The sequence below is a fragment of the Procambarus clarkii genome, chromosome 24, assembly GCF_040958095.1.
Source record: "Procambarus clarkii isolate CNS0578487 chromosome 24, FALCON_Pclarkii_2.0, whole genome shotgun sequence".
Lineage (NCBI taxonomy): Eukaryota > Metazoa > Arthropoda > Malacostraca > Decapoda > Cambaridae > Procambarus > Procambarus clarkii.
In genome coordinates, this window is record NC_091173.1 from 23498991 (window position 1) to 23521230 (window position 22240).

A 22240-nucleotide genomic window follows, 5' to 3' on the forward strand; every position below is an offset into this window, starting at 1 on the left:
CGGATAACGATAGATCATGACTGTTGATAGTTGGCGACTTCAACTTGAAATCCATAGACTGGGAAGCATATGAAGCTAAAACAGAAGGTTTTTGGACCTGTAGATTTGTAGACCTCATCCTGGAAACATTCTTGTATCAACATGTTAACCCTTTAGTTGCGCTAGACATCATATGATGCGTTGAGTGACTTGCAGTAAATTGCGCTCCGCATCATATGATGCTTTGAAGTACTACGCAAGATTTAAATGGCCCACGGATACACGGGGTTCACCACACCTTCATCAGGGCTCTTGTAAACAGACGCCATTTAAAAAAAAAATATTGAGCCAAATTCCCGGGTGTTAGGGGCCTCAGTATTGAGTGAGCTACCAAGCCTGACGCATGCAGCATGAGCTCACAGCACTGCTGTTCAGCATATGACCACAGCATCGCCTAAAAATGCCATAATATACTTGTTCATGCTATTATGTAGCGATGATATTATTACAGAAGACCCTTGACTGTGATTTTCAGTCAGGGGTGACTGTGTGAACATCAGTGAACACAATGCTAGTTACGATGTTCACAGAACGAGGCAGACATTCACAACGCACAGCCGCAATTTGTGCATCTACGCCTCATGAAACAGGACCCCATGTTCCCATAAGAAAATAAACATGTAGAAAATGTTATATTCAGGATTTGGTAACCAGGATTTGTGATAATTACACCACTGGGATATTGGAGCCCTAAGAGCAAAATTTATTTTTTATTTATTTGTATTTATTTATATACAGTACAAGAAGGTACAGTGCGTTGTGAGGGTACAAAATATTGGTGTTCTTACATTCTTGTAAAGCCACTAACATGCATAGCATTTCAGACAGGTCCTTAAGCTAACAAAGGCAAGATTATTAATAGGTACATTGTAACAAAATTAGACTTTACCATAATAACTACAATATCAATTGAAGGTAATGATTACACTGGTGAAGATACATGTATTAAGTACTAATATTGGGGAAGTGGCTAGTACAAGATACAGTGTGAGTTTGAAGCACAAAGTAGAAAACTACGAGGATGAAATTAGGTACTTTTTGGTTTTACTTTTGAATGAAGAGTTGGGTGGACACTTTTTAATTCATTAGGGAGTGAGTTCCATATAGTGGGTCCTTTTATTTGCAAAGTGTTTGCACAGATTTAGTCGGACAAATAATATTAAAGCAAAATTTGTTTCTGGTGTGATGCTCATGGGTTTTGTTACATCAAGAAAGATTTTCAGATCAGGGTTAGCATTTAGGAACAAGGTTTGTACACGTAAATAGCAAGAGAATACTATCTGAGCATGCTAATGCTCAATGTTGTAAGAGAATGTGTGATTCTCTCATAATTCAATTCTATAAGAGAATCAATTAGCATTCTCAATGCTTATTGAGAATGCTATAAGAGAATGTGTGGAGTGAATGTTTAGCATGTTTCGGGATTTAAAGAGAGGGGCTGTGTGTTGTTTGAACACAGAGTTTATTAACATTGGTATTAAAACATGACAAAAACATGAATCATATGATAACAGCATTACACTGATGATTAACATATGATAGCACTTTAACCTTTAAAGTGGGGTTATCGTCATATGTTGAACCCAAGGTAATGAGGTTATTGTATACATATTGATTTTAATTATTATCACTCAGTTCTTAATGCAGGGCAATTTGTCCTGGTGTAGTCCAACCACTTGGACTTGACAGTGGAGTGATGGTCTTGTTTCTTGCAGGTCAGTGTTCAATCCCTGAACATCCAAATGGTTTGGCACCATTCATTTCCTCCATCATATACCAAATCCTTATCTTCATTCCTTCTAAGTGCAATATAGTCGTAATGGGTTAGCACTTTCTCCTGATGATTACCACACCTTATTCTGGTGTACTACGAGACCCAGGGATATCTTGAGGTTATCTTGAGATGATTTTGGGGCTATAGTGTCCTTACGGCCCGGTCCTCGACCAGGCCTCCACCCCCAGGAAGCAGCCCGTGACAGCTGCCTAACACCCAGGTACCTATTTTACTGCTAGGTAACAGGGACATAGGGTGAAAGAACCTCTGCCCATTGTTTCTCGCCGGCGCCCGGGATTGAACCCGGGACCACAGGATCACAAGTCCAGTGTGCTGTCTGCTCGGCCGACTGGCTCCCAGGCAGCCGAGCCAGGGATAGTTTGAAGGTTTTATCTGGTAATGATACTTTATGACCTAATTGTGTAACAGATAGAACACACACACCACTGCTTTTTAAGGAAAACATGCTAGCCATACTATTTCTGAAAAAGTACTGCTCATTTTACAATATGATCTGCTTTTTAAAATACTGTAGGTGTGAAAGATTTTTTTGGAAAGTAATCCCACTGTAGTTACTTCAGTACCTCCAACAACACGACCAAGATCAGGGAAAATGGCTGAGGAGCAGAAGAGAGGCAACTGACCAGCAACTAACACACCCGGCTCTTTGCGAGTCATTTTGCCTAGGTTTATATCCTGGCCGGGGAGGATTAACTAGGAGCCAATCCTTAACTGTAGCCTCTGTTCACCCAGCAGTGAATGGGTACCTGGTTGTTAAATGATCTAGCAGGTCGTATAACAGGGAAAATTAAGATTAAGGATCTGCCCGAAATGCTATGCGTGCAAGTTGCTTTACAAGAATGTAAGAACTCTTTTACGTAAATATAAAATGAACAACAAAATTATTAAGGATGGTAACAGAGTCCATTTCATGTGGTCTCCATCTCATGTTGGCCTCCAGATGCATGATAGAGCTGTTGAGTCAGCCAAAGAATCTGCCTTTAAAGGAGACATTGAGTATAACCTTGGATTGTCAATGAGCAAACTGAGAGCAGCAGTACACCCAGAACTTCAATAAAATCTTGTAGATCTGAGGCAAAGTGAAATCAACACCAGTAATTCCATCTATCATCATACTATCATGCAAGAGGAGCCACACATCTATGGATCATCCAATAAAATCAGCAGACTTCTAGATGTTACTACTGCTCGGCTTAGACTCGGTTACAAGTATCTCTGGGAATTCTCATTATCTGCTGATGTAGACCTGACCAAATGTAAACTGTGTCAACAAAAATATTCGCACACCCTCCGTCACTATGTGATGGAGTGCGGAAAGATACGTGAATTCAGAGACAATTCTATAATAAATGTTCCAGAGATGTGTAAATATTTAATTCAAAATGATCTCCTGCCAGAAATTTTAGCCAAATATCCCCAGTTTGCTATCTGTAGGTAGTAACTAAGTGATTGTAACTTATCCACCGCTGCCCACTGGATAGGGGGCGGTGTGCAGGACAAACATATCAATTGTGGCACTAACTTTCTACATACAGTATATCAGTTGCTTAATTTAGAAACTGTACTTGTGGTCGATCTCGAACCCATTGTTGATGTGACGACTTATACTGAATTTTGTAACTAGCTCATCAAGATTGTAACTTGCTTAGCTAAATGAATTGTGATGTTCAGTCCCTGAGCCCATTATGTGCCTCTGTAACCCTTTCCACTACCGCCCACAAGATGGGTATGGGGTGCATAATACATGAACTAAACTAACTAAACAAGCATATACACTTCAACAAGGCCAGTAATAATCATTCTTTTCAGTTTTACTTAAATACAGTACAGTACTTTAAATAGTTTTACCAATGTTCCAATGAGAAACTCAGTAGAAGCCAATGTTCCAATGTGACATCTGTCCCAATGCTTGAACCAACAACTGAGCTTATCATTCACAAGTGGCACTGTGCCTTGACTCAAAGGTTAATTACAAGAATTGCAAAAATAAATAAATAATTTAAGGTATGACGTCACATACTATTAGTCCATGAACAACGCTGTGATAGATTTGTCCTTGACTGGTCAGTAACAAGTGTCAAATCACTTTACTTTGACAGGTAACTGTCAAAGTACTCAGATTGCCAACTGTTAAGTTATTATACACTGGCTGCCACGTGTCATCGACTTACCTCTTTGTAAGCAAAGGGAAGTCCCAGCATCCCTGCACCTATAAAGGACACAAATATATTGGCGGTCATCTTAGCCGGGCTGGTGATGCCCGTGGAAGGCCTGGAGGGCCCCATGGTGACTGTGTTGTGATGGTGTGAGTGGCACTCACATGACAGAGTGTGTGTGGTGGTGACACTGGCCTACACCCCTCCTGCTCTCCACTGTGTCAACACTGCTGCTGCTGCCGCCACCACAGCTGACAGCTGACATGGCTCCCCACGCACACCAACACTACCGCCACCATAACAACCATCACTTCCCACTTTACATAATCACACGCCTTTAAACACACGCCACACAAGAATTGATAACATTAATGATATCATATATTCAGAGAAGCTTGCTAATTACTGGTAGGTATGGGTAAAATATTTGTAAATTATTTGCTTGGCTGTTGGCGAGCCTGACATGGGGGGGGGGGGGAGGGAGAGTGACAACAACAACAATCGTGGCGGGCAACACTCGGCTCCAACACTTGGCACTCTCCAGCCTCCCACCACAACCACCACTTCCAGAGACCACCACACGTGACCTCAACCTTGTCAGTTCCAGGTGCCCTTTAAGCACACACCCTCAGGAGGAGGTGAGATGTCCTGGGTTTGCTCAGGTCAGCCCAAACCAAGTGTTGCTGGAATGTCACACGACAATGCAAACCAGCCAGATGTTTCACACCAATAACAACCTACCAAGGGTTTCATACCAATAACATCCTACCAAGGGTTTCACATCAATAACAACCTACCAAGGGTTTCACACCAATAACAACCTACCAAGGGTTTCACACCAATAACAACCTACCAAGGGTTTCACACCAATAACAACCTACCAAGGGTTTCACATCAATAACAACCTACCAAGGGTTTCACACCAATAACAACCTACCAAGGGTTTCACACCAATAACAACCTACCAAGGGTTTCATACCAATAACAACCTACCAAGGGTTTCACATCAATAACAACCTACCAAGGGTTTCACATCAATAACAACCTACCAAGGGTTTCACACCAATAACATCCTACCAAGGGTTTCACACCAATAACAACCTACCAAGGGTTTCACACCAATAACAACCTACCAAGGGTTTCACATCAATAACAACCTACCAAGGGTTTCACACCAATAACAACCTACCAAGGGTTTCACACCAATAACAACCTACCAAGGGTTTCATACCAATAACAACCTACCAAGGGTTTCACATCAATAACAACCTACCAAGGGTTTCACACCAATAACAACCTACCAAGGGTTTCACACCAATAACAACCTACCAAGGGTTTCACACCAATAACAACCTACCAAGGGTTTCACACCAATAACAACCTACCAAGGGTTTCACACCAATAACAACCTACCAAGGGTTTCACACCAATAACATCCTACCAAGGGTTTCACACCAATAACAACCTACCAAGGGTTTCACACCAATAACAACCTACCAAGGGTTTCACACCAATAACAACCTACCAAGGGTTTCACACCAATAACAACCTACCAAGGGTTTCACACCAATAACAACCTACCAAGGGTTTCACACCAATAACAACCTACCAGGGGTTTCACATCAATAACAACCTACCAAGGGTTTCACACCAATAACAACCTACCAAGGGTTTCACACCAATAACAACCTACCAAGGGTTTCACACCAATAACAACCTACCAAGGGTTTCACACCAATAACAACCTACCAAGGGTTTCACACCAATAACAACCTACCAAGGGTTTCACACCAATAACAACCTACCAAGGGTTTCACACCAATAACAACCTACCAAGGGTTTCACACCAATAACAACCTACCAGGGGTTTCACACCAATAACAACCTACCAAGGGTTTCACACCAATAACAACCTACCAAGGGTTTCACACCAATAACAACCTACCAAGGGTTTCACACCAATAACAACCTACCAAGGATTTCACATCAATAACAACGTACCAAGGGTTTCACATCGATAACAACCTACCAAGGGTTTCACACCAATGACAGCTAAGCAAAGGTGTCACACCAATGAGAGTCAGGCAAGGGTTTCACACCAATGAGAGCCGGTCAAGGGGTTTCACACCAATGAGAGCCGGTCAAGGGGTTTCACACCAATGAGAGCCGGTCAAGGGGTTTCACACCAATGAGAGCCGGTCAAGGGGTTTCACACCAATGAGAGCCGGTCAAGGGGTTTCACACCAATGAGAGCCGGTCAAGGGGTTTCACACCAATGAGAGCCGGTCAAGGGGTTTCACACCAATGAGAGCCGGTCAAGGGGTTTCACACCAATGAGAACCGGTCAAGGGGTTTCACACCAATGAGGCGATCATTTCTCACCAATGATCAGGATACCTGATCAACCAGGCTGTGACTCATACGTCAGGCTGCGAGCAGCCGCGTCTAACAGCCTGGTTGATCAGTCCAGCAACCAGGTGGCCTGGTCGACGACCGGGCCGCGGGGACACTAAGCCCCGGAAGCACCTCAAGGTAGCCTCAAGGTAGGTAGGTAGGTAGCCGGGCAAGGTGTTTCAGACCAATGAGAGCCGGGCAAGGTGTTTCAGACCAATGAGTGCCAGGCAAGGGGTTTCAGACCTATGAGAGCCGGGCAAGGTGTTTCAGACCAATGAGAGCCGGGCAAGGTGTTTCAGACCAATGAGTGCCGGGCAAGGGGTTTCAGACCAATGAGTGCCGGGCAAGGGGTTTCAGATCAATGAGTGCCGGGCAAGGGGTTTCAGACCAATGAGTGCCGGGCAACGGGTTTCAGGCCAATGAGTGCCGTGCAAGGGGTTTCAGACCAATGAGCACTGGGCAAGGGGTTTCAGACCAATGATCACTGGGCAAGGGGTTTCAGTCCAATGAGAGCCGGGCAAAGGGTTTCAGACCAATGAGAGCCGTGCAAGGGATTTCATACCAATGATATCTGGGCAAGGGGTTTCAGACCAATGAGAACCGGGCAAGAGGTTTCAGACCAATGAGTGCCGAGTAAGGGTTTCAGACCAGTGAGAGCTGGGCAAGTTGTTTCAGACCAATGAGTGCCAGGCAAGGGGTTTCAGACCAATGGGTGCCGGGCAAGGGGTTTCAGACCAATGAGTGCTGGGCAAGGGGTTTTAGACCAGCGAGAGCCGGGCAAGGGGTTTCAGACCAATGAGAGCCGGGCAAGGAGTTTCAGACAAATGAGAGCAGTGCAAGGGGTTTCAGACTAATGAGAGCCAGGCAAGGGGTTTCAGACTAATGAGAGCCGGGTAAGGGGTTTCAGACCAATGAGAGCCAAGCAAGGGGTTTCTCACCAATGAGAGCCGGGTAAGGGGTTTGTTACCAATAAGAGCCGGGCAAGGGGTTTCTCACCAATGAGAGCCAAGCAAGGGCTTCACACCAATGAGAGCCAGGCAAGGAGTTCACACCAATGAGAGCCAAGCAAGGGTTTCTCACCAATGAGCGCCAAGCAAGGGTTTCTCGCCAATGAGAGCAAACCAATTGTTTCTCACCACTGAGAGCCTAGCAAGGGTTTCTCACCAATGAGAGCCTAACAAGGGTTTCTCACCAATGAGAGCCAAGCAAGGGGGTTTCTCACCAATGAGAGCCTAGCAAGGGTTTCTCACCATTGAGCGCCAAGCAAGGGTTTCTCGCCAATGAGAGCAAACCAATTGTTTCTCACCAATGAGAGCCTAGCAAGGGTTTCTCACCAATGAGAGCCAAGCAAGGGGGTTTCTCACCAATGAGAGCCTAGCAAGGGTTTCTCACCAATAATAGTCAACCAAGGGGTCTCCATTCTGGGAGTTTTCCAGGGTGGGGGCGATATAGAAGTTGATGGCTAGTTCCCGACAGGCCATCATGGTCATTTTCTACCAGATGGTAGAAAATGAGCCGGTAGAAGCTGCCCGAGAATGGGACGCTAAGAGAATGTCCTCACCTACAGCAGTTATTTTTCCATCGTTATCTTCTTCTGTGTATGTGGTGGTCCTTATCCAGTTAACAACAGGTCAGTGCCTTTCTATGAATCCTCAAATGCTGCACTCGAGGCTTCGGATTTATAGTCATATTGCCTGCCTGAGACCATCAATACTTTGGGTAGGGGTGCGACTCTTAAGCTACATATCAGCGCAATGTGCTTTATTGCACATCCGGCTATCAGACATAATCTCACTGGGGGACTGGCCTGTCAGATGTCGACAGGTGTTGTCTCAGGAGGAGTCTTGAGCCCGTTATCGGATGATTGGGCCAATTGACTCGGGTGTTGCTGTGGAAGACATTCATGTCACTCTGCAGTTGTTAGGGGGTGCATTGGTGGGTCCCTGGGAAGCCACTAGGATTCAAGATGGGGGACCTACATCCATGGTACATGTAAAGTTTGACAGACCCCTCCCCAACTGGATGGCACTATACAGGATCTTGTTTCGGGAAATGCCCTGTAATTTTCTGGTGTTCTTTTGCTATGCTTGCCATCTATTTGATAATAGTTGCCTCATGTGCTGTAATGCAGCTTGCTGTGCAAACTGCAGTATCATAAGTCATAAGAATCGAGATACTAGTGGGTGCTCAGGTGTTCCTTGTTGCCTGTTATGTCATGGCCCTCACAAGATCACGTTCAAGAATTGCCCGGAATACCTTGAGGCTCTCCTGTTGGACATCGAACATAAAGTAGCAGGGACCCCTTGACAGGAGCTGTTACTGAAATTAGGTGCCCTTAACCAGCCTGCCATTTCTCTTTGACTCCTGGCTCCCTCCAGTTGGGTCCCTTCACAGGTAATTACCTAAGTGTATTTACAGGATGAGAGCTATGCTCGTGGTGTCCCATCTACCCAGCACTCTTTGTCATATAACGCTTTGAAATTACTGACGGTTTTGACCTCCATCACCTTCTCACCTAACTTGTTCCAACCATCTACCACTCTGTTTACAAAAGTGAATTTTCTTATATTTCTCCGGCAGCTTTGTTTCGTTAGTTTAAATCTGTAACATCTTGTACTTGAAGTTCCAGGTCTCAGGAAGTCTTCCCTATCAATTTTATCGTTTCCTGTTACTATTTTGTAAGTAGTGATCTTATTGCCTCTTTTTCTTCTATCTTCTAGTTTTTGCATATTTAATGCCTCTAACCTCTCCCCGTAGCTCCTGTCCTTCAGTTCTGGGAGCCACTTAGTGGTATGTCTTTGCACCTTTTCCAGTTTGTTCATGTGCTTTTTAAGATATGGGCACCATACAACCGCTGCATATTCCAGCTTTGGTCTAACAAAAGTCGTGAACAATTTCTTTAGTATTTCTCCATCCATGTATTTAAAAGCAATTCTGAAGTTAGAAAGCGTGGCATAGGCTCCTTGCACAATGTTCTTAATGTGGTTCTCGGTGACAGTTTTCTATCTAGAACTACCCCTAGATCCCTTTCTTTGTCAAAATTCTTTAAAGATTTCTCACATAATTTATAGGTTGTGTGGGGTCTATGTTCTCCAATTCCACATTCCATAACATGACATTTATTCACATTAAATTCCATTTGCCAAGTGTTGCTTCATATACTTATTTTGTCCAGGTCTTCTTGAAGGATATGACAATCATCTAGGTTTGTTATCTTCCCTAGTATCTTGGCATCATCAGCAAACATGTTCATATATTTCTGTATTCCATCTGGTAAATCGTTTATGTAGACAATGAACATCACTGGTGAAAGAACTGAACCCTGCGGTACTCCACTTGTGAGTACTCCACTCCAATTCGATACACTGCCTCTGATTAGGACTCTCATTTTTCTATCAGTTAGGAAATTTTTCATCCATCATCCATTTTTCATCTATCCACAGGTACGGTCCAGCAGATGTTCTCCTGTTCCATCCACTTACCTTGTATGCCCAGGCAACCAATCATTTTTCCCCCTCTGGTTCGTCTTGACGTCAATGGGAATTCTGCCTTAGATACCAACACTGACACCTAGCCCAGGCGGGAACCTGGTGCAAGTCATCTTCCTGCCTCTCCTCAGAGGAGCCAAAGCTACCGTTGATACTCCCGTCGATTGAGAGGTTCCTCTCCCTCTGATGACCCTGATTACCTCTTGCCCCCCCTCCTCCCCCAAGATGCCTTCCCAGTGGTTAGGACCATCAGTAGATTACATAGCCTAGTGTGCTGCATCTGTCCGTTTCTCTCTTCTCCTCGGTTTGTTGTGGCCCCTTCCGTTCGGGATTGTTTTTCTTCAGCTCTTTTCCTGTTGGTATTGGCCTCTGGGGGTCGGGTCGGGGAGCTTCATGCTCTCCTCCGGCACAGGGGTTTCTGCTCCTTTGGTCCTGGTGGTCGATTTGTTTGGTTGCAGCCATCTCCTTCTTTTCTGGCGAAGAATGAAACAACTGCATTTCAGAGGGGGCGCCTTGGGTTGTTGATGCTTGGTTGGTCAGGCCGGGGGTGCATCATGTGTTGTGTCCGGTTGTGTCTCTGCGCCGTTATTTGTCCGCCATGGCGTCGGTGGCCAGGGATGCACTTTGGGTTGACCCGGTTTCCCTTCTTCCCTGTTTCTGGGCTCCAGTCTCTCAGGTTGTCCCCAGGGTTATTAAGTCTAGCCAGCCTGTGGTTTATCCCCGTGCCCACGACGTGCGTAAGTTTGCTGCTTTGGCTGCCGTATTTGGCAACATGTCTTGGGTTGACATTCGGGCGCGAGGTTTCTGGAGGTCGAACAGGGTCCTGGCTGCTTGCTACCTGGTGAATATGCCGGGGCCAGGTAGATCCTGCATTGCCTTGGGTCGGCGGTTGCAGCCAGTTGTCTTGACTTCTAGTTGAGGAGTGAGGACGAACCGCCTCCAAGGTAAGTCCCTGTTTTTCCTTATCTTTGGGTAGTTAGCTCCGGGGAGCCGGCCGAGCTCCCCCCCCCCCCAGAAAACCAGCGTTGAATGTAATGAAACACCATTTTCTGGGTGAGTCCCGGAGGCTCAAAGGCATCCCTCCCTCCCTCCCTGTTGGCGGTATTTTTCGTGCTTTTTGACATCCAGCCTAAGAACTGTAGGTTGGGTCGCTGGCGGATGGGTCTGGGGCTCCCACTTCCCCCTCCCTAGGAGGGGGGGGGTTGTGCAGACACCGGCATGGCGACATGATGACGTCATGCTAGTTTGCTAATTTTTGTTTCTGGAGGTCCACCTCCGAACAGGTCCACCAGTTCTGCTTTTGGTCACAATACTTTTACCAGAATAGAGGTTTGTTTTGGGGCCTGTACCTTTCTGGTGCCTGTCCCAGTCGATGGCAGACATAGAATGCTCCCAACCACAGGGGGGTCTATTGGCCATTGCTCCTCATGCAATGGACCCTGGCCCCCTCCTAGAGGGGTCCAGGTTCTTGCTCATGGTCCCCAGTAGGCAAGCACTCCATGCATTGACTGATGCCAGAAAGATATACATATCCATTCAGCCTGGATAGCTCTGGGGAGCCTCCGGGACTCGCCCAGAAAATGGCGTTTCATTACATTCAACGCTGGTTTTATTTCTTTATAGAGAGTGGACTGTAGTTTGAATTTGTTTCACTAGTATTTGCTACTCCTTCACATATTTGTGGGGATAAATTATATGTTTTATCAATCAAAATGAATGATTGATAAATTCTACTGATTAACTACTGCGCTGCATTAAAATATGACACCCCCCGTGGTGTGCCGAAAATAAATTATTTCACATTTTTTTCTTCTTCTTGTTAAAATGCAGTCTCTGATCACAGGAAACTAAAACAAAATATTGTATGTGACATACTTTAGCCGTGATGGAGCTGAGAAGTTGAGCAAATTATGGGGGCTGAGTGATGAGGCGGTCGGGGACACTCGGACCTGCCACTGGTTGCCATGAATATAATTTTGCACTAATTATTTCAATGTCTCTCATTCGTTTCTTCTGTTTTTTTGCTGTAATATTATTCAAAAGTGTGTAATTTGTTGAATCTATATAGATCAATGTGCGAAACATTGCTTTGCTCAAATTTATGGGCTCATATACGTAACATGTATTTTATATTCTAAAATCAATCAAAGATTGGTTTTGCTGTTATTGCACTATATACAAACATTATACACAACTCTCTACATTTTTGTGCACCATAAGGAACCACAAAGGTCATGTGTTTAAAGTTTATATACACAGAACAAGAATCGAAGGTCAGCCTAGCTACCAACACCCAAGTGTGTGGGGCCGCCCCCAAATACATTTTTGCATAATTATTTCAGTGTCTGTGAATGGTTTTATATCTAGTTTTTTGCAGTAATATCATTCAGTAGTGTGTAATATGTGGAATTTATATAGTTAAATGTGTGGAACATCGTTATTCTAAAAAATATGGAGCTCATATATGGTGACATATATTATATTCTTAGATCAACCAAACAGTGTTCCTGTTGTTATTATGCAGGGCCTCCAATATTATACACATCTCGCTATGACTAGCTACAAAACTGCTGTTATTATCACATTCGTGTCACAAAATCCAAAATATGAATCCATTTCCATAACAAAATGAACGTTGGTGACGAAACATAAGGTCGTTTCATGATGCGTAAATGCAGGAAACAATGGCTGGGTGCTGTGTCTGTACCTCATGCTGTGAATATCATAACTAGCATTGTATTCACTGATATCTGAAAGTTGTACATAGCCTTTATCACAGTCAGGATTATCTATGCCACTATCAACATAAAATAATTTCAGTTACCTATTTTATTCATTATTACTAAGTGGTGCTGTGGCCCCTAGCTGCACAGCGGTGCTGTGCGCTGCTCCTGCATGCACCAGCCTTGGTCGCTTTCTCAGTACTAAAGCTCTCACAGCCAGCCCGGTGGTAGTGACGATTTTTTTTCAAGATGCCGTCTGTTTACAGGAGTCCTGAGGCACAGGATGTGAACCCCGTGTAACCGCAGGAGTTTTGAATCACTCCCTATACCGAAAAATGCCATGTTTTGCCCTGCACAACCCCCCGATCGGGTGCCTTAAGGCATTCTGTGCAATGCAGTGGTTAAACTACGATTACATGAATGGTTAATATAATGTTTAGCTAGGCTTAGCTGTATTTGTAGAGTGTAGCCTGTATCACAATAACGGACACGTCCAGACCATGCAAGCTCAGTCCCCTTCGTTGACCATGAGGCTTATGGCATCATCGCGAGTCATGTGATAACCAGTTAGGATGCTGCTAATATTTCTTTCGTGTCAATTTCACCTGCCAATAGGAGAATATATATCCCCTTGTTTTCTGTAACTCCCACACTAAACGTAGATTCATCCCTCCTTTTCCAAGTAATTTGGGGATCAAGCCCCAAGGTTTTAATGATCGATAAATTGGTCCAGACCACATTAATTGATGCTTCTGGGTAATGGTCTGGTGGTGGCAGCAGGAGAAGATCCTTGTGTTTGCTAGAAGTCTAGTACGACGTCACGGGGGCTGTAGAATCTTAGCCGATTGAGCGGCTAAGACCACGTGGTGTGGGACCCGGCTAGAATTAACTCTAGGGTTCCTTGGAATTAAGTTGAAGTAAATATAATACGGGCGGGTAAAGGAAAAAGTAGAGCCAATACCCCCCCCCCATGTTAGAACTTAAGTTATTCAAAATCTTGCTCAATTCTCATGTATAATGCCTCCACAATTCTGGATATAATTGTGGAAGAATGGAATTAACAAGTTTAACGTTCTTGGAGGGTGTCACATGGTAATCAACATGAGTGACCATATACTAGTTTGATTTACTCATGTTCGATACAGGCAAACTCTGGAGGCCACACACAAATAGTGAGGCTTGCAAACATATGCACTTCAAGCAATTATAAATACAATTTTGATACAATGCATGAGCAAATAAACTCCATAGGACAAAGTCCAAAGGATGGCCTATATCCCAAGCACAAATACCATAGTTGAGATATGGATAGATGAGGGAGTAATAGAGAGTCACCAGGGCAGGGCGGGGTACATAATATCTGATCTGGAAAGAATGCCAACAGTTTTTGAAACTTTTTCTGGGGGGAGCCCCGTCGGCTCCCCGGAGCTATCCCAGGCTGATATGCTAATGTCAGACTTTGGCATCAGTCATGTGTATGGAGTTCTTAGGCCTACCGGGGACCACGGCCAGAACCAGGCCCCCTCAGAGAGGCAAGGGGAGCAATGGCCTATAGAAGCCCCCGTGTAGTTGGAAGCATTTTATGTCTGCCATCGACCGGAACAGGCACCCAGAAAGGTAAGCGCCCCAAAACAAACCCCTATTCTGGTTAAAATTGCTACCTAATACCGAACTAGTGGATAGAACTCCCCAACCGAAAACAAGCAAATTAGTGTGACGTCACACACTGCCGCGCCGCTGTCTGCGCAGCTCCCCCCTCCCCGGGAGGGGGAAGGGGGAGCCCCAGACCCCCCGCGCCGGCTACCCACACCTCAGTTCTTGAGGCTGATGCTATAGGCATTCGAGTCTTGTCTCCCGGCCGAAGCTTCAGGGTCTGACCAGTGGGCCCCCCTTCCTCCAGCTTTTCCGGCTGCTCCGTCCTTGTCTTGTGGGGTCGGGGCTTGGGGAGAGGACTCGGCCTCGGGTCCTGTGGTGACGGACCTCGAGGCTGGGGAGGGGCTGACTTGGGGGCCTTGGGCCCCGCTGGACCCCGCCTGGGTTTTTCTTCCCACTGAGCGGGGCTTATTGTTACAAGGAGTGGGGTTTTCTTTCCCCCCCTCTGCGTACGAGTTGGATTTGGTGTCGGCCCCTCCCCGGGTACGGTTCCGTGTTCCCCCGGGTACGTCGGTTCCGTCCTTCCGGAGGTTTTCGGCTTATCGCATCCAACCTGGTGTGGTGCGAGCGGCCTTTGCAGCTTACCTCCTGCGTGACCCGGATTATGCCTCGGAAATGGATCCGTCCACGTTCAAGTTTGGGACTTCGTTCCCTTTCTGGCTCCGTTACGAGGTTCCGGAGTCATCCTGGCTAGCAGACTGCCCCTTGTTTGGTCTGGATTCCTGGCATTCCTTCTGTCGTTCCCGCACGCTGGAGTGGCGGGAAGCTTCCACGGTGCTTCAGGTTTTCCTGGGGGGTGAACTTGAGTACCTGAATGAGTGCTTGTTTGCCCCTGCCCTTCCCCGCGATGTGGGCGTTATTCAGCTCCATGTGCAGGTTCCCTCCCTTTCGGCGGCGCTCGTGGCGGAGGACTTGCGCGCTCGGGGCCTTTTGTGTTCGGCCTTGCGGTTCTTTTCCCTCCTGGAGCTGTCTTCGGATTGGCTCGTGGAGGATGTGGGGACGCTTGGGTCCGTCCCGGGGTCCGGCACCTTGTCCTCGGCTGCGCGTTCGTCGGCTGCCTTGTTGAAGCGGTTCACGCCGATTTTGCGGGATGCGGTTTCCCTGTTCTATGCTTCCCGTCTCGCGTGTCGGCAGGCGGTGCTGGGTTCCTCCGTGGAATCTGCTTGGGCTCTGGCTCTTAGGCGTTCTTCACCTTTTTGTCCTCTCCTGTTTGGGGAGTCGGCCGTGGCGCAGTTTATTCAGGCTGCGTCGGCGGCTTGTCGTCCGATGTCGGACTTGTTGGTTTTCCGGGGGTCCCGGGGTGGGTCTTCCCGGAAAGGTCGTGCCAGGGCTCGGGGTTCCTCTCGTCGTGGTAGGCCTCTGGTGTCAGGTTTGGGGTTGGCTCCTCCTGCAGACCCTCCCTCGTCTGGTCGGCGCGGTGTTCGCACTGTGCGGGGTTCTGGGTCTCGTAAGGGTCGCCGGCCCTTTCGCGGTTTGCCCCTTTGACGGGGCGATGGGGGGGCGGCTTGCGCTGTTCGCCCGCGCCTGGTCCCACGATTCGTGGGCCTTTCGGGTCGTGTCTCGCGGCCTGCGGTGGCGTTGGGTGGCCCCTCCCCCCTTTGGGGGGTCGGGGCTGGCGGGGCAGGCTTCTTCCCCTGCGCTCTGTCGAGTCGTCTTGGAGTGGGTACGCTTGGGCGTCGTCGAAACGACGTCGTCCCTCAGATGGGTTTCCCGTCTGTTTCCGGTTCCGAAACGGGACTGCGCGGACCTGCGGTTCATTCTGGACTTGTCCCGTCTGAACCCCTGGGTTCATTGCCCCTCCTTTCGGATGACTACGCTGTCTCAGGTTCGGCTCCTCTTGGAGCCGGGTGCTTGGATGGTGTCCCTGGACCTCCGGGACGCTTATTGGCATGTCCCGATTCATCCGCGGTTCAGGGACTGGCTCGGTTTTGTAGTGGGGCGTCTGAGTTACCGCTTTCGTTGTCTCCCGTTCGGGTTGAACCTGGCACCTCGCGTGTTCACACGCCTTACACGGGTTGTGGTGGCTCGTTTGCGTCTCCTCGGTGTTCGGGTGTTGGCCTACCTCGACGACTGGCTGGTTTGGGCTCCCAGCCAGTCAGCTTGCTTGCTAGCCAGGGATTTGGTTCTTTCCCAGCTCGCCGGGTTCAGGTTCTTGGTGAACTGGAGGAAGTCCCATCTGGTTCCCTCTCAGGTTCGGACTTGGCTGGGTCTCGTGTGGGACTCTCGGACCGCCTCCTTGTCTCTCCCTCCGGAGTCTCTCCTGCGGCTGCGGTCCCGCCTTCGTCTGTTTCTGGAGGGCCCTCGGGTCACCCGGCGGTTGCTCGAGGGGCTGTGTGGGAGCCTGAACTTTGCGATGGTGGTCTACCCGCCGGGTCGGGTTTGGCTTCGACGGCTGTTCTGGTTCCTTCGGGGTTCCCCCTTCCGCCTCTCTCGCGATCGCAGAGTTCGACCCCCGGGGGACTTGCGTCGGTTGCTGCGTCACCGGCTTCCTCTTCGGGTTTTTCGGGGTTCAGTGCCTTGGCGCCTACCCGAGCCCTCGCTCGATGTGTACACGGATGCGTCGTCTCTCGGCTGGGGTTTTGTGACCAGTGCTCACCAGGCCGGCCAGGGGCGTTGGGATCCATCCTTCCGTCGAGCTCACAGTACGGTGCGGGAGTTCGCGGCAGTGTGGTTTGCTCTGGGGAGGATTCGGGTGGCCCGCGGATCGACGATTCGGCTCCATTCGGACTGCTCTCCGGTGGTTCATTGCCTGAACCGCAGGGGTTCGATGCGGTCCTTGTCTCTTTGGGGTTGGTCGCTTCGGGTGACTCGTCTGCTGAGTTCTCGGGGTTTGGCTCTCCTGGCGGTTCACGTACGGGGCGTGTCCAACGTCTTGGCCGACGCCCTGTCTCGCTTCGTTCCCCTCTCCACGGAGTGGACGGTCGAAGACGAGTCCTTCCGTTGGCTTTGCCAGACGTTCGGGCGCCCCGAGGTGGACCTCTTCGCGTCGGCGTGGTCGCGGCGTCTTCCCGTTTATGCGGCGCCCTTCCCCGATTGCGAGGCCGTCGGGGTCGATGCCTTTCGGCTCGACTGGTCGAGGTGGGGGTTCCTGTACCTCTTTCCCCCAGTTCGGCTGTTGCTCCAGGTCCTGACTCGCTTAGAGACTTACCGGGGGAGAGTTGTCCTTCTGGCCCCTTGGTGGCCGGCCCAGCCTTGGTTTCAGGCGCTGGTTGCTCGGTGTCCGAACCCGAGGGTTTTCCCGCGGCTCCGCCTCTTTCAGCAGATCGGGCCGGTACGTCACGTAGCTGGTTCGATCTTCTCCTCGAGTCTTCGCGTATGGTTTTTTTTGACTCGAGTCTATCATCATCTCTATGGTGATCAGGTGCCCTCCTTGTTGGTGTCCCACCTGAGGGCTTCTTCTCGGCGGCAGTATGAAGTTTCCTGGCGGTCCTTCCGTTTCTTTTTGCGTCTTCGTCGTGTTAGCTCCTTGTCTGTTCGGGTGGTCTTGTCCTTCCTCTCGTGGTTGTTTCAGGACCGTCATCTTATGCCTAACACTGTCGCTTCGTATCGTGCGGCGCTGGCGGAGCCGCTTCAGCTTGCTTTCGGTATCGATGTTACGTCTGCGCCGTTTCGCATGCTGTCTCGTGCATTGTTTCACCTCCGGCCTGCTCATGCGTCGCCTGAGCCGTCCTGGTCTTTGGACAGAGTGCTCGCTTTCCTTTCATCTCCTCGTTTCGTTGTGGCCCCTTCGGTCCAGGATTGTTTTTCCAAGGCACTTTTCTTGTTGGCTTTGGCCTCTGGGGGTCGGGTGGGGGAGCTTCATGCTCTCCTCCGGCGCAGGGGTTTCTGCTCTTTTGGTCGTGGTGATAGTTTTGTTCGTTTGCAGCCGTCTCCTTCTTTTCTGGCGAAGAATGAGACTGCTGCGTTCCGGAGGGGTCCATGGGTGGTTGATGCTTGGTTGGTCAGGCCGGGGGTGCATCATGTTTTGTGTCCGGTTGCGGCGCTTCGCCGTTATTTGCGCGCCACAGCTTCTGTGTCCGGGGAGGCGCTGTGGGTTGATCCGGTTTCCCTTCTTCCCTGTTCGCGGGTTCGGGTCTCTCAGGTCGTCCGCAGGGTTATTAGGTCTAGCCAACCTGCGGTCTATCCCCGTGCCCATGACGTTCGTAAGTTCGCGGCTCTTGCTGCCGTCTTTGGGAATATGTCTTGGTCTGATATTCGGGCGCGGGGATTTTGGCGGTCGAACAGGGTCCTGGCTGCTCGTTACCTTGTAAATGTCCCTGGCCCTCGTCGGGCCTGTGTTGCTTTGGGTCGGCGGTTGCAGCCAGTTGTCTCGGCTTCGAGTTGAGGGGTGAGCGACGACCGCCTCCCGGGTAAGTCCCTCTTTTTCTGTCTGTGGGTAGTTAGCTCCGGGGAGCCGACGGGGCTCCCCCCAGAAAACCAGCGTTGAATGTAATGAAACGCCATTTTCTGGGTGAGTCCCGGAGGCTCCCCGGCATCCCTCCCTCCCTCCGGTCGGCGGTTTTTTCGCGTTTTTGACATCCAGCCTCAAGAACTGAGGTGTGGGTAGCCGGCGCGGGGGGTCTGGGGCTCCCCCTTCCCCCTCCCGGGGAGGGGGGAGCTGCGCAGACAGCGGCGCGGCAGTGTGTGACGTCACACTAATTTGCTTGTTTTCGGTTGGGGACTTCTATCCACTAGTTCGGTATTAGGTAGCAATTTTAACCAGAATAGGGGTTTGTTTTGGGGCGCTTACCTTTCTGGGTGCCTGTTCCGGTCGATGGCAGACATAGAATGCTTCCAACTACACGGGGGCTTCTATAGGCCATTGCTCCCCTTGCCTCTCTGAGGGGGCCCGGTTCTGGCCGTGGTCCCCGGTAGGCCTAAGAACTCCATACACATGACTGATGCCAAAGTCTGACATTAGCATATCAGCCTGGGATAGCTCCGGGGAGCCTCCGGGACTCACCCAGAAAATGGCGTTTCATTACATTCAACGCTGGTTTTTTGATATATTTAGAATGTGTCCCTGGAAATTCAGCTTGTGGTCAATGAGAATGCCAAGGAATTTGCCATCGAATTTGTTACAAATTTGGGTATTGTTTATTTTGAGATTTATTTGATTAGAGGATTTATTGCCAAACAGAATATAGAAAGTTTTGTCAATGTTAAGGGTGAGTTTGTTGGCAGTTAGCCAAAGATGGACTTTATTTAGCTCAGTATTTACTGTGGCATTTAGAGCAAGGGGGTCAGGACTGGAGTAAATGAAGGTTGTGTCGTCAGCAAATAGAATTGGTTTGAGGTGTTGGGAGGCATTTGGAAGGTCATTAATGTAGATGAGAAAGAGGAGAGGGCCAAGTATGCTGCCATGAGGAACACCAATGTTGATGGTTAGGGTGGGAGAAATTGAATTATTCACAGAAACATACTGGAGCCTGTCAGTAAGGTAGGATTTGAGGTATTGCAGGGAGTGTCCTCTGACTCCATAATGATGTAATTTAAGAAGAAGGTTTTGGTGGTTGACAGTGTCAAAAGCCTTATGCAGATCCACAAATAACCCAACAGGGAACTCATTTTTATCAAGAGCTGCATGAATCAAGTTAATCATACTAATAAGTGCATCGTTAGTGCTTTTCTGGGAGGAGCCCCGTCGGCTCCCCGGAGCTTTACCGGCTGATATGCTAATGTCAGACTTTGGCATCAGTCATGTGTATGGAGTTCTAGGGCCTACCGGGGACCACGGCCAGAACCTGGCCCCCTCAGAGAGGCAAGGGGAGCAATGGCCTATAGAAACCCCCGTGTGGTAGGAAGCATTCTATGTCTGCCATCGACCGGGTCAAGCATCCAGAAAGGTAAGCATTCCAAAACAAACCCCTATTCTGGTGAAAATTGCTACCTAAAGCCGAACTAGTGGATAGAACTCTTCAACAGAAAACAAGGAAACTAGTATGATGTCATACGTCACCGCGCCGCTGTCTGCGCAGCTCCCCCCTCCCCGGGAGGGGGAAGGGGGAGCCCCAGACCTCCCACGCCGGCTATCCACCCATCAGTTCTTTGGCTGATGCTATAGGCACCGGTTATATGCTCCGGCTCCAGTGGTTGTTTCAGCACTGTACCTAGAGTGTGGTGTCTGTTTTCTAGGTGGTGCGTGAGCCGGGAGTGATTCTCCAGTACTCGGGCTGCATGCGCCTAGGGTTCCCTTTCCTAGGTGCCCTGTAAGTACTGCCCTTGGGGCTTGGGGCCGCAAGTTCCTTGGGTCCTGCCCCTGCTTGGCCGTTTACTGCTTGGTTTTCGGCCGCTCTTTGTGTGCTCGGGTGTTCTGTCTCCCTTGTTCGCCTTAGAGTAAGGGGCAGTTCTTGCACTGGTGGGGCACAGGGTACTGTGCAGCTTGTCTTTACCAATCATAGCGGCCGGCTCTGTTCCGCTTGGGTACGCTGTCCTCTTGCAGGGTTTTCTTTTTCTTTTTGTTTATCTACCTGGTGGGGGGGGGTCTGCCTTCGTTCTTGCCCCTTGTGTCCCTTGTGTTCCGAGTATTTTCTGGTGGTACCCCCTGCTAGGTCCCCATGAGTATACACGTCCCGGGGGTTCAGCTCTTAGAAAGTTGTTTGGTAGCTTTGGGTGCCGGTTAGCAGTACCCTGCCTGGGATTACCTGAGCGCGAGTCCTCTTATAGTAAACGTTCGGGACCCTGGGAAATCGCTAGGGGCGTGCGGGTCCGATGGATGTGACCCCAGAGCCCCCCCTCGCTTCCAGCGAGTTTGAGGGTTGCTCTCGCCCTTTGTCTCTGGGTGACTCTCTGTTTTGCCTCCGTCTGCTGCCTTTGGGGTCGGCGACACCTTCGACCCGGAGTCCTGCGAGTTTGGTTGCTCATTGTGGCTCGGTTACCCAGTTGTGCTGACAAAGCAGGTGCGGGCAGCAGGGGCGTTGCACTTGAGCCTTGGTGGTGGCAGCGTTCTCGTGGTTTCCTCCCCGGGAGCCCCGGGGCTGCCCCGTTGTAGTTCGTTTTGGGACTTGGGGTGTTGGTTGCTTTGGTTCCATCCACGCCCCCTTGTCTTTCCCCTGGATCACCCTTCCTGCCTGCATCCGGTTCCTTACCGTCTGTAGGCATTTGAGCCTGTTCCTCCAGTCGTGTTGTATGAGTCTGCCAGTGGGCTCCCTTCCTTAGTGTTTTCACGGCTGCCCCGGTTTTCTGGTACAGCCGGGGCTTTGAGGGAACGGCTCAACCCCGGGGCCTGTCGTGTAGGTTCCCGGGGCTGGGGAGGGGCTGACTTGGGGGGCCTTGGCCCCGTTGGACCCCGTGTGGGTTTTTATCCCCCCACTAGGCGGGGCTTGTGGTTACGCAGAGTGGGGTCTTTCCTCCCCACTCGCCGTACGTGCTGTTGGGCGTCGGCCCCTCCCCGGGCTTGGTTCCTTGGCCTTTGAGTCAGTTGGTTCTGTCCTGTGGGTGGATGTTTCCTCCCACCCCCTTTTTGGGACGGTGTTATTGTCATGTTTCCCCGTTCGATGGGGTTCTACGTGACTTCTGATCTCGGGTGCGCCTGCGCCTTTGTGTGCCTTCCGGACTAGTGTTGGCTTCTGTGTTCTCGAGGGTTCGGGAAGGTTTTTCGCTACTTCCCGCATTATTGGAACGTCTGTCGGCTCCTCGTCCTTGTCGCCGTTTTGGGCTACTTGTGGCCCGGTTGGGCTACTTGTGAGCCGGTTGGGCTACTTGTAGCTCTGTTGGGCTACTTGTCGCCCTGTTGGGCTACTTGTCGCCCTGTTGGGCTACTTGTCGCCCTGTTGGGCTACTTGTCGCCCTGTTGGGCTACTTGTCGCCCTGTTGGGCTACTTGTCGCCCTGTTGGGCTACTTGTCGCCCTGTTGGGCTACTTGTCGCCCTGTTGGGCTCCTTGTCGCCCGGTTGGGTTCCTTTTTGGGTTCTTTGCTTCTTTGGCCGGTTTTATTGTTCCTGCTTCCTCTTTTGGCTACTTTTCTAGTGCAGTAGTCCTGGTTGGCGCCTTCCCGCAGAGGGTTGTGCGGTT

At 49.5% G+C, this 22240-nt stretch overlaps 2 protein-coding genes across 5 annotated transcripts in view; one reads left to right on the forward strand and one right to left on the reverse strand.

Annotated features, from left to right (window-relative positions):
* Window positions 1-4332, reverse strand: part of LOC123761596 (uncharacterized) — a 136910-nt gene extending 132578 nt beyond the window's left edge. Inside the window, exon 1 of one of the 2 annotated variants that reach the window (XM_069330750.1) lies at window positions 4006-4332. In XM_069330750.1, coding sequence (XP_069186851.1) covers window positions 4006-4119 — 114 coding nt within the window. In that variant the 5' untranslated portion in view covers window positions 4120-4332. The remainder of the gene's footprint in view (window positions 1-4005) is intronic. The other variant, XM_045747616.2, reaches the window with a different exon arrangement.
* Window positions 4333-4470: 138 nt separating this feature from the next.
* The window catches only part of xit (ALG6/ALG8 family glucosyltransferase xit), a 315565-nt gene continuing 297795 nt past the window's right edge, over window positions 4471-22240 (forward strand). For all 3 annotated transcript variants that reach the window (XM_069330751.1, XM_069330752.1, XM_069330753.1), the window contains exon 1: window positions 4471-4628. The gene's annotated coding sequence lies outside the window, so the exon portion shown is untranslated. The remainder of the gene's footprint in view (window positions 4629-22240) is intronic.